Consider the following 18607-nt stretch of genomic DNA (forward strand, 5'->3'; position numbering starts at 1 on the left):
AGGTTGTATATATGGACATTACCAAGATATTGTAGCAAAGACGGGGAGAAAAATCATTGGATCAATCGGAAATCGAACCCGGGACCCTTGCATTACTAGGTGATCTAACGACTGTGCTAACCCATCGTCGGATACCCACGGGTGATCTCGTTTTTTACTCATCACCCGTGGGCAAACTCGCCAAATTATCGTCGTAAAATATGCTAATTTGTTGGTTGTTGACAACCATTTAGAAAGTTGGAACTCTAGCTGAAAATATGTTTATTAGTTTGCTATTTATGCTAAATATCTTGACATCCGTTAGAATGTGAAAATTTTTGTTTTAAAACGATTAAAGACACGTCGTACAGGTCACTTACATCAAATACCAGTCAAAAATTATATGGAAGTACCTTTCTCAAACTACGAAACGCACCAGTGAGTGGATTTAGTTGCATTCGGTGTGTTAACTACGGAAAAGTTTTTGTCATTGACGAACATACATACATAACATAAACTTTGATTCGTTGATTTGCCATCGCGACTCTGCAACAGCCAATCAAATGACCCGCACATATAAATTACATGCGATGATTTTTCGGCGAGTTTGCCCACGGGTGATGAGTAAAAGACGAGATCACCCGTGGGTATCCGACGATAGAGCTAACCTGGCAGATACACAAGTATAGTAATCAGAAATCATACATGAACTCTTCATATCTAGATAATATATATATATATCATTTTAGAAAATAAATGACAGCATCGTACTTATTCTGAGCCAATGTAATTAAAATTAGACATAAACTTGTGTAGCGAGTATGTGAGCGGATCTAACATCTAATTTTAATTAGATTGATTCTGAGCTGATGTCCCATGAAAATCAATTAATTTTCTATTCACTTTTGGGGCCATAGAATTAAGATTGGCTGAATCTTGATCTCAATCTAAAATATGAGACTGAAACCAAAGCTAAGATCATTTCATGTTGTTTTTTTTTGGGGGGGGGGGGTTGGCCCCGGAGCCAGTGCATTACACTTTCATTGAGATATTCTGTATGTATTGGAATTATTAGCAGGTTGGACTTTTAAAATACACACAAGTTCAGCTAGCATTTACACACGTTAAAGTTTGAAATTTTGCAATGAAAAATAAATGTACCAGCGAGTGTGAAACAATATTAGCTCACTAAACCAATACACCGCATTGAAAAATATCACATCTTGCACTGATTTTTTTTTTCAAACTACACTAGCAATAGTTTGGATTGACTTTGGAAATGAAAAAAAAAACAACCACTATTTACGAATATATTTACCGGGTACGTTAAGACAAGAAAGGAAGGCCTGGAGAATTAAAACGTCTATCGCGCTGTTACATTTACTTTGTATTAACATTTAGGAAAGACATGTTTCTTATCTGATCATGAAACCAATAGACGCACTCAACTCTCTAAAATGGGAGTACTCTGCCGTTTAATGCACACTAAAGAAATCCCATAGCAGTGGTTTGTATACAGTCACTTTTAACTTTGTGTATTGACTAAATAACAGTGGCTATTGAAGAATTGCAAATTCTAAGCTATAACAAAGTGTTATAAACTGTTACGAAGTGGATACCAAACATGGGAATATTTTGATGCCTGATGTACCGCACATACAAGGGAAGTGTTGAAAAAACATTTGAAAACGATTTCACAAATACCCAAGGCATTAGTATAGAAGATCAGTCGATAAACACTCGACAAGCATCTCTTCAGATTGAAAAAAATGCGGAAGACCTGGAGTTGAACCAGGTAGACGATTCTGTGGGACTCGTAGAAAGTCCCCGAATCCGCACTGCAACAGAGAGTTCTGAAGAACTGGAGGATTCGGACTGGAAAAGTGAACCGAGTCCCGATCTTTATGAAAATATGGAAAAAACATCTCGATCGTCCGCGGAGATGACTTCATCCTCAACTGAAAAGGGGGGTTTGCTACACGAGAGTGTGACTAAATGTTCCATTTGTGCGGACAAATTCCGAAATCCCAAAAGTTTGCCGTGCTTGCACACGTTTTGCCTACCATGTCTCTCTCGATATATTACACAATTCGTGCAAGGAAACAAGGGCATCAAATGGAGCGGGTTTCCTTGTCCGACATGCCGAACCACTGTTACACCAACTGATACCACTGTAGATGCAACCATGTGGGCTGAACAATTCCCTACAAATAATTTTGTCTTGAGCGTCATGGATATGATGAGTTTTGAAAATGCTGAAAAAACATGCAATTCCTGTGAAAGACAGAACAAAAAAGGTACAAAAGCGGATATGTGGTGCAAGAATTGCAAACTTTGTCTTTGTACAAACTGCCTGTCTTTCCATAACGCCATGTTTCTTGACCACCAACCTGTATCAATAGCAAAAGCTACGAAAGAATCGGCTATGCTTGTGGATAGTCAAGATATGCGATGCACACGTCACAAAGAAAACCTTAACTTATTTTGCAACGACCATCAAGCTCTTGCTTGCTCTACATGCGTCGCAGTTGAACATCGACGTTGTGTGCGAGTGATGACTTCAGAGGATTATGCCCGAGAATTGAAATCTAGCGAAGAACTAGATTGCGTCATACATCAGTACAATGAATGTCTGAAAAGTCTAGAAGATATTGTCCAAGAAAATTTGCGACAAAGTATTCATATATCCAACAGAAAACAAGAAATTGTCAACAAAATCACGGAGTGCAGAGAGCAGATCAATTGCCATTTGGATGATATTCAGAACAACTTTTTGTACAAACTCAATGAAACTCATACAGAAGAGGTCGACAAAATTAACACTCAAAGTCGAGAAATAAAAATACTACAAACAGCAGTCGAACATTCAAAGAAAATGGTTGAAGCGACCGTAGTATACGGCGGAGATTCACAACTATTGTCCACTCTTCTAAAAGCAAAGTCAAATTCCTTAGATTACAAACAAAAAGCCATAGAAACTTCTGAGAAAACCGAAGACGTCGACTACTCCTTCCAAATGGACAAGCAAGTTCGCAATTTCCCTACTTCAATTCAAGAATTTGGGGAAATGAAAGTGGTTAGGGCCAAAAGAGGAATTCCAAAATCGATCTCAGGCATGAAACAAATGTTTGAGAGAAAGACCAAAGAAATACATCATTTCTTCGTCAGGCTTCCGTCAGATAACATTGACTGTGTCATTACAAGCGGTCTGTACTTGCAGGACGGACGTCTGATCATTTGTGACTTCCATAATCGTTGCGTTAAAATGTTCAGAGACACCGGGGTTTTCATTACGAAACTTCTTATGCAATCTGAGCCCTTTGGGATTTGTAGACTTGACAATGCTACAGTAGCCGTAACCCAGCCAAATAACCGAGAAATATCAATCATTGCCATCAACGATGACCAGATGAATATGGTCAATTCTCTCCTTCTTGGCAAAGTCTGCTATGGAATTGAAAAAATTAACGACGAACTGATTGTCCTTTTACCAATGGAGAAATCTCTTCCTTCTTTGTGCACTATGGATATCGACGGAACGATAAATAGGACAGTCAAGAAAGACAGCACTGGACGGCCGATGTTCGAACACCGACCATTTCACATCACTGTCAACAAACACACGCGCGAAATCTACGTGACCCAGAAAACGACGGCCGCGCGAGACAAACGCGGTTTGATCCTCAGGGAAGATCTTAATGTCAAAACCGATATACATCATAAAGACATCCGATGGGCACGTGGTATAGATATTGACTTCGAAGGAAACGTGTACATCTGCGGACAAACGTCGTCTAATGTTGTACAGTTTACGCCCGACTGTTCTCAGTCACGAGTTATCCTGTCGGCTTCTGGCGGGATTCAGCATCCCGCAGCTATCGGTTTCAATCACAATAAATTCTTTTTGACTGATGTAGGTGACGACCACAGAAATTTAGTGAAGATATTTGAAATGAGTTGACATTTTTGTACCATATAATGTGTTCCACGATGATTGAATAGATTTACAAAAATAAGCTTACAACACATTGTAATTTATTTTATTGTAAATGAAAAGAAAATCCTTACACTTCTATACCTTGCAATAATTTACAAAAATGAGTTAGTTTTATGTTTGTAATCACATTCTCTCGGACACATCATAAATATCACACTTTACACAGCTGAAGTAAACTCCATTCCACTGCAGAAACTTTCAATCACGTCTTTGCACCATAATTAGGATTCGATGACACATCTTCACCAATTGTTCTGTTCACTCAGATGATTAGATGTAATAAGAGGTGTGTAATGTCTGCAGTGATACTAACCAAAGACTAGCTTCAGCGCTATCACCACAACGTTTATTCCTACAAGTGGTACTGAAACATAAAACAAAACCCTCTATTTTGTGATTTCAATATATGGAGATTAATGAAATTTGTTTTGGCAAAGTTACTTTGTTGTCAATTGTTGTAATGCAATACATTCTACTAGCTTTAGAACACGTTAGAGACCTTGTAACCAATTATATACATGTATACAATTTCATGTCATTTTAAAGTGTTTCTGCTGTAAACCATCCTAACAGGTTTATGTCAAATTACATACTCATACGAAAATACTTTTATGCAAAATAATCTCAGTATTCTGAAATCTTTTGAATACTTTTGTCTACTATTTTGGTCTTTACTGAGCATGTCGAGTTTTTCTTGTTTGTTTTTTTTCTTCTCAATACCAGGTATGTTTGACTTTTTAAAGGTAGATCGATCCTCGTATGATGTCATAGGTTTTTTGCAAAAATCTTTATTAAATCAAACTTTGCGCACGATAGAAATATATCTTCCAGAGGAATTTTATTCATTGGCTAAAACAAAAAATTGGGTAAACTATTGATAGAGAAAAAGTTTATATTTCCCATAGATAATCAATTATCTATAATCAAAATAATGTTGTCAAGGGCAATAACTCCTATGCTGGTATTTTCTCTACCGTATGCCTACCATACAACATTTTCCCTAATACCAACAACTAAGTTATACATAATTATAAATAAGCAGTTTTTTTCTAAACTGTTGACATTTAAAATGTGTCATTTTAACAAGTCACATGAGGGTGGAACTACCTTCAAGTTGTTGGTGGGTTTTTTTCCTATTGGTTACTCTTCTTTTTTTCAACGCCGTGGGGATACGGGTTAGAATAGTATCCCTTGCTTGTCGTAGGAGACGATTAAATGGGTGCGGTCCTTCGGATGAGACCGAAAAACCCAAGGCCCCGTGTTACAGCAGGTGTGGCACGATAAAGATCCCTCCCTGTTCAAAGCCTGAGCAAAGGTCCAAATTTTGCAGCCCTTCTCCGGCAAAGATGACGTCTCCATATGAGCGAAAAATTCTCAAGCGTCCCGTTAAACAATATACATACCACCAAACCAACTCTTTTTTTCTGTTTCTTTTCCCTACATTTCTTTCTTTTTCTTTTTGTTTGTATTTTATTGGGGTGGTGGTGAGATTTTCCACACTCGGAGATACTTACTCCTCATGACTGTTCTTATTGATCTAACAAGATTTACTGCTTGGGTCTTCATCCCTGGTTCTTCGCCAAATCCTCTCTGATCAGAGCCCCATCCAACTGAAAACAAACACCAGTATAAAACACAATTATTGCTGTTACTCAGGTCAGTTTTAGCATGATCTACTTATATGAATTAAAATATTTTCAATTGGATGACATACTGATAATGATTTGCATATGTGTCCCAATACTAGTATATAACCAAAATTATGCCTCACATCAACGTTGATTTTAGAATTCTATTCATTTAACGCTAGTTCAACATTGACAAATTTAACGTTAAAATATTTCACGTTAATTGAATTAATTAAATTAAAGTTCATTTAATATTTGAATAGAATTAGCTTCATTTTGATTTAATGTTAGATTTCATTAACGTTAAGCACAACTGGCCGTGGTTTCATGTAATGTTTAATTAACGACATGACCGTTGGACCGAGCAATGCATGAAATGATCATTGGCGTGTCTCAAGTGATAATCATTATATTTTAAATTAATAAAGCACAGTAAACTGAAAATAGAAATATTCTCTCACTTTTATATGGTCTATGAAATTTCTCTGGGGCTAAACGCCCAGTAATATCCAAATATCAAAGATTTTTCATATGAAACTGGAAAAGGGTCCACTCAGGCCTGAGGGGATGCTAATGCATGTGATGTTACAGTTTGAAATGTTACGGTACATTTGCATGCGGATGATCAAAATGTATTTCATATCTTGCAACACGAATTTACGAATTTGATCCGCCTACTTGTTTAACCGCCGCGGTGGTCTAGAGGTAGAGCGTTCGCCCCGCATGTGGAAGGTCGTGGTTAGAATCCCGACCGCGACAGACCCAGGTCGTTAAAACAGGTAGTGACAGTCCCACCGCCGAACGCTCGGCATCAGGTGTGAATGTCACGGGTCCTCGTCGATGACTTTAAAAACGGATGTCCCGTGTCACAATAGGCGTGGCACGCTAAAGAACCCTCACTGCTCAATGGCTATAAGCGCCGAGCATAGGCCTAAATTTGAAACCTTTCACCGGTATTGGTGACGTCTCAATATGGGTAAAAATTCTCGAGAGGGACGTTAAACAAGATATAATTAATCAATCGTTTAACGTAGGAAATAAAAATATTGCAGTCGATGTAAACAGTGCATTGTGACGTCAGAACAACATGAAATAAAACTTCCGCCAGAATTCGTTAGCACAAAAAACGAAATAAAAGCATGAGAAAACTTGTCTGCTTATCTTTTGTGGTACTTTCAAAACAATTTATTCATTTCATCTACGGTATTTTTATTTTTTTTTAACAAAGTACTGCAATCTTATATCTTTATTTATAGAAATTCTTGAACTCGTTAATCTATTTAGTCGTATTACTATTTTCTATTTAAAATGTTATTGTGGTAGTTAGGGCTATATGGATCATGAGTATAAGCCTGGATAACTCAGTGTTTAGAGCACCAGACTAGTAATGCAGGGATCCTGGGTTCGATTCCCGGTCCACCCCAATATTTCCTCCTTTCTTATATCGTATTTGGATCCTGGCCACGGCACCAAATATGATATTGGAATGGAGAAAATTTTGGGCTGGACTGGGAATTGAACTAAGGACCCCTGCATTACTAATCAGGTGTTCATTATCAACGATCCATATAACCCTAACTACTACATTATGATAATAATTGTACAATCCATTTTAAATAAATTGAGTGTTTAGATTACAATTTGCACGTCAGAGTCTTGAACTTTTGGCAATTAGATTGAAAACTCTAAATTTTGAAGCATCTAATGGTTCGATTACTTGGAACTCCTTGTGTTGCTTTCTACGAATTAAAACAGAGACAGCCGAGGATACCAATAGTTGAACAAAATGGCTGCGCCCATATGGCTAACAGAATTTTAGTGAACTTATATAGCTATTATCTCTATTCATTTGCATTTTTTTCCTTTCACATACATGTTACGTTTTAGAGTCTTGCTTCAAGGATGGGCTTTTTTGGCCCATCCAAGCTTCAATTGGTGCAACTGTCTAGCCCCTTTTAATTGTGAAAATAGAACTAGGCATATGATACACATTTCAATTGTTTCTTGCACAAAACAAATGCTGTGTATTATAGCTTGTACAACAAACAATCCTTTGTTGATAAGAGTTTCACTGACTAACATTGGTGAACAGAAAAAACTCTTGAGTGCTCAGCTGCACATTCATCAAGAAAATTTTGCTTACCCTACATGTTTCTGTTCAAAATTACCCATCATGCCCGACAATGACTAAAATAGCAGACAAATTTAAGTTACCTCTTTCTGAAATATTCCATATTTATGACAATCGTTGCGTTTCTTTCACAATGATTTGAGAAACAAAAATACATGGAAATTAAAGACAGAATACACTGATGTCACTGTACCTACATTTGAGTTCTTGCAACCAACTAACTGATTTGAAGCAAACAGCAGTGTCAAATAAGTGCACATTAATTGCTAGAACTTGCCGAAGCTGAAAGTAAATTTCCAGACATGAATTATGAAGGACTGCTCCAAGACTCGGTGAAGGCATCAATCCAAATACTCAGCCGAGCCGAATCTCAACCGAGATTAGGTAAAATGTTATGCTCTAGTGAACCGAAATAATACCACTGAGTTCAGTGTCTCAATCCGACTTGTTTGTTTAGCGTATGTCAATTAGGTGCGAATTATAATATAATATTCAAAAGATCATGAAGATAATTAGATAACATGCAAAACGAAGAACATTTTGCCACTGGCAGTTATTTACTCATTTCTTTTTATTTATTTGTTTTACAAATCAGGATCTATATTAAAATATAAATGTTTGTCTTCCGGTAGCCATTTTTATTGGAATCGAAAGTAGTGTATAGTTTTTAAACTTGGTAGGTTTTTCAGATCGTCGGCAAACAAAACTAGTATGCATCTATTTTATCACAATAACAATATGACTAAAAATCTGTCTCAACATTGATTGTTGTGATGATAGGAGATTCAGGGAAATAATTCTGTTGGCGTGGAAAATTAGATGTCCAAGGCCAAGTCGCGAATGATTAAAATTAAATCCTTAAAATTGATATGCTTTGTACTGTTTTCATTTTAATTGTCTTATATAAAAAAAGACTCATTCATGGGACTCATAAAATTTTCATGGGACTCAAGCTGCTTATAAACCATGAATCCAGGACTCATCTTCAAGAATTTCTAGTGACAAACCTGAGGGGTCTTCTTCAACTCATAACTAACCCACATATGATATATCATTATGATCAAGTAAATGATTCTCAAGATATTGAACGGACAGCATGTGGTCTACCTACCCACATACCAACTGACAGGTGCAAAGCAATATGCCCCTCTTCTTTGAAGGGGGGCATAAAAATAGTATGACTGAACAATACTCTTCTATTCACTGATTACATTTAATGTGTCCCATGTGTGATTTTTTTCGCAAGCAATGTAGGGTCATGATGTAACAAAGTATGTAAATATTAACTAGTCCTCGACTTTTTTAGATCAGGAGGTCTTTAGTATATCAGCAATTCTTCATCATTAATTCATATCAATACTTTTGACAATCAAAACACAATAAGATATGCCTGAAATTACATGTGCAAACCGTAGGCACTTGGGTCAAGGATGTTGAACAACCTATATATGTAAACAATGGAGAAAATTTGAACCATGAATAAATATTTCTCATCGATCTATGGTGTCTCTTTTGACATTTTTTTATGCTTCAGGAAGCTTAACTACATGTGTCATTACCACAGAACACTAATTTATCTGTGTTTTAAAAAAATGTCTTATCCAACTGATTCATAATATATGTGGGATAAGACATTTTTTAAAACACAAGTTTGGAATGCCATAAAGCATCTACAAAAATAGTTCTAATTTCTAAGATATTTAAGCATTGGAAATTACCAAATACATCATGTACTGGACATGCTGGAGTTGTGGCACATGTATAAATACATGCTACTGACATGTTGCATATGGTTGGAAACTGGACTAGAACATGTAGGAAAATTCAAACCAAAGTAACTTAAGCAGGTTGGGAACACTTCCCCTATAGCGAGATCCTCTTGCTAAAGAGCAATTATCCCTCTTTAGTGAGAGAGTAAACATTACCATAAACAAGCTTTTTAAGCTTTTTTGGTGTTTTTATTGAAAATAATGGCAAATCCTGTGCAATGCTGATACTGTATAAAACCTCAACTTGACAGGAATTGTCTCAATAAAATGGACAACACAGTCAAGAAATTTCATATCAACGTTGCTGCATAAGAGGAAAGCAGTCTGAAATCCAATGTACATCGTGAGTGTTTTTGTTTTGATTTATATATTTGCAGAAGTATCAGACATTTTAGCACTTTTTCTTCTTTTCACGTGAAACACGAAGAGATGTACTCCACGGGCGTTTTTCTCAGTTGAACGGATATATTTACTCTTGCTAAAGAGGGATAATCGCGTTTTCGCGAGAATATCTCGCTGTAGGGGAAGTGTTCCCAACCTGTTAAGACGGAACTTATCTGGCCAATCTAAATAACATTGCAATAAAATCATGATGCACAATAATTTCCTATCTACTGTTTCATTAGAAAAAAAATATTACTTTTCGCTAAAAATCTTTCTTCGTGTAGCACACATACAGCATTCAAACACAGAATTACAGCTTCTATTAGTGAATATAATCCAAGTGCCATTCTTACAAGACAACTTGGCAAGGGATCAGTGTAAAATAGAATTTTTAATGCAGTAAGCGAAACAATATTCATATAAAACGTTCAGCTGATCTAGTATCAAAGTCAAACTGAAAACGGATGTATTTCCGGATATATGGGTGTGTGTAATCAAAGTACAGAAAGTACCCCATGGGAGCTGAACTTTTTTTAAACATTCAAAGAAAAAAAATTAATTACTGTATATATAAAAGTAATTTTACTGTTGTTTTTAATTTGACATTGATAATTTCTTCAACAAAAGGCCCATGGATCACATCGCTCACCTGAGTCACGTTTATCATGCCATAGCTGCAATAATGTAGCCCTCTCTGATTTTTTTTTTTTAGGATCTCCGTAATGGTGCAAATGCGGGAGTGATTCACTCCCGCAACATTTGCGCTCATTCTAAACATTTCCTGACTTTCTTTACGTAAATAAAATGATATTCTATGTTTCTTAGTCAATATATAAATTTACAACCTGCAACTTTAGATTTATATGGAGCGCCAAATTAACATAAACTCAAATAATTGAAGATATCTTCAATTATTTGAAGATATCATCAATTCATTTGATGCGCGCAACAATTGAATTAAAGATCTCTTCAAATAATTAATGATATCTTCAATTCTGAATTATTGCGCGCATTAATTGAATTGATGAGAGCATTAATTCTTCAGCTGATTTGAAGCGCGCTTTAATTGAATTAATGATCTCTTCAAATGAATTAATGATATCAACAATTGAATTGATGCGCGCTACAATTCAATTGAAGAGACAAATAATTGATATAATGCGCGCATTAAATCAATTGATGAGAGCAATAATTGAATTGATGCGCGCATTAATTCATTTGATGAGGGCAGTAATTGATTTAATGCGCGCATTAATTCAATTATTGCTCTCTTCAATTGAATTAATGATATCTTTAATTCATTTGAAGAGAGCAATAATTCTTTTAGAGAGAGCAACTATATAATTAAAGATATCTTCAATTCAACATATCCACAATTGAATTAATGATATCTTTAATTGAATTGTTGCTCTCTTTAAAAGAATTGATGCGCGCATTAATTCCTTATACAAAAGCATTGTAAATGATTTAAAGATATCTTCAATTGAATTAAAGAGATCATCAAATTATTTATACCGAGCTCTAAATTAATTATTGCGAGCAATATTTCTACTAAATTGATGCTCTCATCAAATGAATTGAAGAGAGCAATAATTGAATTAATGCGCGCATCAAATCTATTATTGCTCTCATTAATTGAATTAATGCGCGCATCAATTGAATTGAAGAGAGCAATAATTGAATTAATGCGCGCATTAAATCAATTATTGCACTCATTAATTCAATTGATGCGCGCATTAACTCAATTGATGAGAGCAATAATTGAATTGAAGCGCGCATTAATTCATTTGATGAGAGCAATAATTGATTTAATGCGCGCATTAATTCAATTAAAGAGAGCAATAATTGAATTGATGATATCTTCAAATAATTGAAGATATCTTCAATTATTTGAGTTTATGTTAATTTGGCGCTCCATAGATTTGTGAGGCTCTATTCTACCGTTTTCAACAATTTCGATAAATTCCAACTTCTCGATTCATATTTGTGCGCCATGTTTGATGTACTGAAGTTTCAACTTCCGGTTGTCAAGTCATTTGCATATGCCATATAAGGTAGTATTTACATCAATGGACAAGTATGGAGGCGAAAGCTATTTTGTCGGTATTGAAAAAGGTTTGAATTTAATATCAAGTTAAAAACCGAACAGCAGAGTGTAAATTCTTTCTGCAACAATATGATTTTCCTTTCTTCGTCGAAGTGGCTCGAGTAACTACATTTTCGCGCTGATTGTCAATGTTTAGGCTTTTCATTAGATCCACCTACGAGATCTCGCGATAACAAGCATGGCGGAGCAGACGAAGAATTTTGCATGCTGTACATTATATTTAATGAAAAACACCTTTATTAGACATGCCCGAACACAAAGTTGGTACTCCTTTTGGTGTAAACAACATTTGGGACTAATACACAGAGTTTATTATCGTTTATTCATGAAATTAGTTTGCACCATTACGGAGATCCTATGGAATTGTAGCCCTATCCCGAAAACGTCAGAATAAAAAAAAACTGGATAGGGCTACATTATTGCAGCTAATCATGCCATTGTTCAGCAGTAGTGATTTTTAAAAGATTTCTTTTTATATCAATCTTTATTCCCATAAAAAAATTTGACTCCATATTGTGACCTCAACCTAGCCACAAAGGATCACAACATAACTGGAAATGAATTCACACAGAGATGCACCAATACCAATATGACTAACATTATCTTGCTGTTCTGGATAAGACCAAGGTCACAAGGTCATATATCATAATATGATATGAAGGCCTTGCCATAAGAAATCTAGATACAGAATATGAAAACTCTATCTTACATAGTTTAAGAGATATTAAATAGGCAATATTTTTATCAAAAGTAGGTCAAACTTCCAGGTCAAGGACACAAGGTCAAACACCTAAGTATATCAAGGCCTTACCATAAAGAATCTATATACAAAATATAAAAGATCTACCTTCAATAGTTCAGGGGGGTATAACTCTAAGGTCAAAGTCACATGGTCAAGCTTCAAGAAATAAAAAGTTCTTGCCATGTTACGGCACGTTTGGTCGTTTCGGCACGTTGGTCGCCGACGACCATTCGTGCCGCACGTTTGGTCGCCAGCAACCATTTGTGCCACACGTATCGTCGCTGGGCGACCGAACGTGCCGTGAAGATGGACACGATTGGTCGCCAATTTTAGGTTATACCCGAGCACAAATGGTCGCCAACCAAGCTCCCACTCCAAAACCCCAACTTTGCTTTTCTCCTCCTCCAGCACCTACTCTCCTTCCTTCTCTTTCTCCCTTCTAATACTCCTCCTCTTCCTCCTTCTTCTTCAATTTCTTCCGGTTTGATCAAACCGAACGAGTCTTTTGAATTGGCGAGTAATAGCTAAGGGAGATGTGGCGCTTTCTAGTAGCCTTCAATCAACAATCAGATGCTAATGGACGCCCCCTATAAAATACACAGCACATCTTATTCCAATTCGAAACAGCTCTTCAAACCTTCGACATGTTTCAAGTGTGCAGGGAATAGGCCTAATCTTGCATTTCATAAATGTTGCGTAAAAGGGTAGGCCTACAAGAGGAGAGAGTGCACGAAACATGACATGGATATACCCACAAAACTGTAGTATTCCTCCATAGACGCCTACTCTTCAACAAGTCAGAGCTATCTCCACGCTGCCCCTAAGCATCCCCATGTAACCTCTCTCTATCTCTCCCTCCCTCTCTCTCTCTCTCTCTCTCTCTCATTCAAGCAACCACATACACAGTCGAGGAGTCACACACACATGAACACACAACGTTTTTTTTTGCAAAACAAAAGCAAATTTGGGGTTTGGGAAGGGGGCTTGGGTGGCGACCATTCGTGCTCGGGTATGACCTAACATTGACGACCATTCGTGTTCACCCTCACAGCACATTCGGTCGCCGGGCGACGATACGTGCGGCATGTTTGGTCGCTGGCGACGAAACGTGCGGCACGAACGGTCATCGGCGACCAAATGTGCCGCACGTGTCGTCGCTGGGCGACCGAACGTGCCAAGGCGACTAAACGTGTCGTAACAAAGCCCCACCTTAAATAGTTCCGAATATATGTAATAGGTTATGTTTTCTTAAAAGTATGTCAAACTCCGAGTTCAAGATCACAAGGTCAAAATCATATATATGAAATGAAAGATCTTGAAGAAAGAAATGTATATACAAGAAATGAAATATCTATCTTATATATATATAGTTCAGGACATGTAGTATACGTCAGATTTTTATTGAAAGTAGATCAATCTTCCATATATGTAAGTTTGAACTTTTCTGGCTCAGTGGTTCTTAAGCATTCCTCACAAACGATTCTAGAAGCAATTATCGGGTAGGTTAGTTTATTACCTTTCACCGAGTGTATAACAAGGCTCTAGAAATATGCGGTGTGGTGTTATACTTTTGCAGTTTTATTCCAGTGCATGACAGTGGAAAATCGGACCGCCATGCTAAATGGAATGTTTATATTCCCCTGAACACAATTTTCAATGAATGAAACCAACATACCTTCATAATATCAATAAATTCTCAGTGTTTCACTGACGTATATATTCCATGGTATATATTTAAAATGCTCCATATTTTGTCGATAAGTTAACAAATTCTTTACATGTGTCATCGTCACTCGATGTATAGAATAGAATATTCATTCAACCAAATTGGGTTCATGATTTTACATCATGTAGCGTCATAATGAAGGCTAATAACAACTTCATCTTTGAAGAGTACACAAAAGGAGTATGCAGGCAAGGAAGGGGAGCCCTAGGACTATCATTTTCCGCCCTCAGTTTGGGGCTGTTGGGGATCCACCTGGGGCCTTCCGAGTCTTAGTCCATTTTTCAGATCTCTTTAATGATTGAGTATGTGGTACTTTATCGGCACCCAACTCCAGGCCACGGACTTGTCTCCATGGGTGATTGCAAAGTCTGTTTCCCTGCAGTGCGCTGTTCTGCCACCATTTTGTCGGGGTCTTTCTATTTAGTTAGTGTTTTTCAATTTGTATTAAATTGATGTTTAGTAATTATTTTTAGATGGATAGAATCAATTATTGTAACCACAATGTCGTACCTTTGTATATTTTTTGTGTATAAATGTGATGGATTTGTCTACGGATCAGGTGTTTCCTGTGTTGGACTTCTGCCCCTCCCCGGATACTCCGGCAGTGAGTGGGTTGGAAGGCAATGTAAGCTTTAGTTTAGACAACCTACGGAGCGGAAGTGTCCACAGCGGTATGATAGACCTTGAGTTAGAGTTGATTTTTTTATGGAACATCCGTGAGTTTTTATTATTTCACTCCGTCATTTCCTTCTTGTTTGAGGGAAGGGGTGGATGGTTCAGGGGTGCCAATGACAGGGGTGAGGTTTACTGGTCCCCAGTTCAGTTCTCAGGAGATTCCCCGGAGGACTTGATTAGTTTCGCTTCACCCAAGAAAAGTTCTAGCCATGATACTCGAAGATTCAGGAACTTAGATAGGTTGGCTGACGACTACTCGTCCCTCATAGGGGAGGGGTCAGTTATGCCCGATATCCCAATGAGATCTACTACGACTATACAGTCGGGGGGTTACATACCCAGTTCTGGAAATCCCCCAGAATATCATACCTCGTCACTGCATCCCTTCACTCCAGCTTCGGGGAGATCAGCCCAACCCCATCACCGATAGGTTGATGACCAGACCCCAGGTCAGTTCAGTCGGAGTTTGTATCAGGGGTTCTAGTCAGTGCCAGCATATCCCTATGCCGGGGCCGCATCCCCTAGTTGCCCTACTGCTGTAGCCTGGGGTAACCCATGGAACTCACCAGGTCTCGTAGTCCCTTCATTCTCCCGATCTCCTCAGAGGGTCCTCTTAGCCCTTTACCATGCAGTACAACTTCACAAAACCTACGCATCCCATTTCCTTGACTCTAAATATGGGGGAGTGCCCAATACGCCTAATCCTTGGTATTCCCCGTGGTTGGTGGCAATGCGACCACGCATATGCACCACATTTTTGCCACGACCGTCCCCTATCAGCAGCAGGAGCATTCTGCTCATTTTCGGGCACATCCTGGCACCACTGTTTTAGGGGAGGGAGAGGGAGTAGAGTAACCAACGTTCAGCTCCAGTTACGTGTAGATAAACCAGAATCACATACGCCATTCCCTGAGCATTCTGCCCAGGGGCTAACCCCAGTGCACCATACCCCCTCCCCAATCCCCAGTACTCTTGTGCAGGGGAATACGCGATGGGCACGGGTAGCAACGCGCCTAGCATGCGGATCTGCGGTATGATGGGAGGTCTACTTGGAAATCCTTCTTGCACAAGATTGTTCGGCTAGCTTGCAGTCAACAATGGACAAAGATGGAGAATCACAACCAATTCTGCTTCTCCTTAGATGACACTTCGAGTGACTATTAGACCTTGTTGGAGATGGATGATCGCCTCTAACTGGCTGAGATCTTGAGACGTTTCGAGAAGTGCTTCGGATCATCAGTGCATGGATTTTCAGCCAGTGTCTCTGAATGTTGGAGAATCGCTGCACCAGTAGGGGGACCGGGTCCTCACCTTAGCTATACATGTTTTCCCATGTGTGACTGATGTGCATGCACATTTCATTGTCATTGTTCGGCTGTGTTTTGTAGTCGAGGATCCAGATGCAGGTTTGTACGCCCTGGATGGTAGACCTAAGACTGTGGAGGAAGTTATGGACAGGATGTAGTACTACCAGCATTCCTGGTAAAACCAAATCAATTTACGCCCATGACGGAAATAAGGATGATGGTCCAGAAGGAGGTCAAGCATCCGGTGGGAACGCCGGCAATGAAGAAGGATTTAAGTGACCTTCAACACAGCAGGGGCATGAACAGAAACCCTCCGATGTTTTAAGTATGGGGCTATTGGCTATTTCAAGAGGGACTGCCCAGAGCTCAACTGAAATGATGCACCCAGAAGGCAAGAGGCAATGGTGAAGCCTTGGGACATGGAGGATTCACCAGACCAGGAGGAGGACGTGAAGTGAGACGCCTGAGAAATGCCCGAAGGCAGCGACGCAAGAGGTTTCTTAACCGGAGGAAAAAAAGTGGGTTGAAGGTGATTTTTGGCCAAGTAGCGGAGAAGACAGATGACATGCCCTGACAGCATGCTTCTGGACCCTACAGAGACTTGTTTGCACCCATTGGTCAATTAAGCCCGTCCACAACATTCATGCGTCGCGGTACGCTGATTTAGGTAGACCTCTGAAGCACTGACTGATGGCTGAGCCAAGGGCTTGAAGCGACGACCAGATAAAAACTTTTTAAGTTTTGGGAAAAGGAAAAAGTCGCATGGGGCTAGATCTGGAGAGTATGGTGGGTGTGGCAAGACGGTAAGCTTCTCCGACTTCAAAAATTAATGCTTCACAAGCTCAGATGTATGTGATGGAGCATTATCATGAAGTAGACGAACATGCCTAAATCCTGACACAGGGCGTCGTTTATGATAATATTTCTTGAGCCTTTTTAGTATAACGTCTCCGTGATGAACATTAGCACATTCCATACGTTTGTTTGAAAACGTGTACTTATTTGAATTGATACAGTATATGAAGTATGTTCTCTGAGTAAACACGCGTGCGTAGTTCACGTCCTAAATATCTATGCAAACTATGTTCATAGAATTACAGTATTGTGCAATATAATTCAGCGATAGTATAAAGATATGTGACATATAGTAAGACCATGTATAGATATTATTTTTGCTCATAGAGTGCAAACTGGTTGCACTCAAACTTTTTGTAACTTTAGGGGCAATAACTCTGTTTTGTTGTGCTCTATACAGATGCTCTTTATATTTATTGTAATTTCTATCAGAATATTACTTGTTTGGTGCAGTCTGTGTTATAAACAGCAATTTTCTGTATTGAAATCAGTTTTCGGATAGTTTGAATTATCATTATACATGATCATATGTGTTGTAAGTATCAATTCATTGTTTACAATTATTGTTTTGTTTTATTACAGTATATCGTATGAAGTTGAGGATAGTTACATGATGTCAATCACCGACTTTTAAAATAAATATCCAGGCATACGCGTAGACGAGTTATGTTTCTAGTCATTTTGGACCACCTTCTCTGCTAATTTTCAATCTCTCAGTAAAGATTGGCCATTGTGACACCCGTGTTTGTTGTGCATATTAAAAAGAAATTGCTTCCTTAATAAACTGCACTCAAGTCAAATGACAGCAATATCCGCATTGCCTATAAATATACTCTCCGTCGTACTTGTGTAACTAGCAAAGAAGCCACAATAGTTACCATATAACATACCCTATATATATTCTTGCTAAATACATGTATGACAAGATGTATTAAGTATTCTGTTGGGCAAGTGCCCTGGGGTCATCCCAATTCCTATTTCATAATTGTTGAAATATATTTAAAACAATTGAGGTCTAGACCCCTAAACCATATGTATTCCTGCGGCACATATCAAGATACAATGAGTGTTCTGATGGGCAAGTGTCCAAGGGTCATCCCATAATTTTTTGCTCAAATATCTTTAAAATGGTTGAGATTCCAACCCTTAAAGCAAACATATTCTTGTTGCACATGACACAATGCACTAAGCACCAGGTTTTTGTTTGTCATTTTTCCACCCCTTTTGCCTCTCAAGGTGAAAAAGAAAATTCCAAAAACTTATTGCACATCTACTGGACACCACCAATCATCTTCCAAAAGATAATG

General features: G+C 38.1%; 2 protein-coding genes across 2 annotated transcripts; one reads left to right on the forward strand and one right to left on the reverse strand.

The window, feature by feature from the left end:
- Positions 1-1433: 1433 nt before the first annotated feature.
- On the forward strand, positions 1434-4580 carry LOC125652333 (uncharacterized). Its single transcript, XM_048881424.2, has one exon. The coding sequence runs from the start codon at positions 1625-1627 to the stop codon at positions 3938-3940; it is 2316 nt and encodes a 771-aa protein (XP_048737381.1). The 5' UTR covers positions 1434-1624; the 3' UTR covers positions 3941-4580.
- Positions 4004-10280, reverse strand: LOC125652334 (immediate early response 3-interacting protein 1-like). Its single transcript, XM_048881425.2, has 3 exons — positions 10145-10280; positions 5491-5586; positions 4004-4340 (listed from the first exon to the last, which is right to left on the reverse strand). Exons 1-3 carry the CDS (start codon positions 10233-10235, stop codon positions 4285-4287), a joined length of 243 nt encoding a protein of 80 aa, XP_048737382.2. The 5' UTR covers positions 10236-10280; the 3' UTR covers positions 4004-4284.
- Between the last annotated feature and the right edge of the window lie 8327 nt (positions 10281-18607).

This window comes from Ostrea edulis, chromosome 5 (assembly GCF_947568905.1).
Source record: "Ostrea edulis chromosome 5, xbOstEdul1.1, whole genome shotgun sequence".
Lineage (NCBI taxonomy): Eukaryota > Metazoa > Mollusca > Bivalvia > Ostreida > Ostreidae > Ostrea > Ostrea edulis.

Bases quoted from the DNA above. Each gene is read 5' to 3' on its own strand.
- LOC125652333 (XM_048881424.2), top strand. From the start codon at position 1,625: ATGTACCGCACATACAAGGGAAGTGTTGAAAAAACATTTGAAAACGAT.
- LOC125652334 (XM_048881425.2), bottom strand. From the start codon at position 10,235: ATGGCACTTGGATTATATTCACTAATAGAAGCTGTAATTCTGTGTTTG. The intron at 5,587-10,144 runs GTAATATTTTTT...GTTTGTTTTCAG, and splicing joins AGAAAGATTTTTAGCGAAAA to TTGGATGGGGCTCTGATCAG. The intron at 4,341-5,490 runs GTAAGTATCTCC...TTTATGTTTCAG, and splicing joins AATAAGAACAGTCATGAGGA to TACCACTTGTAGGAATAAAC.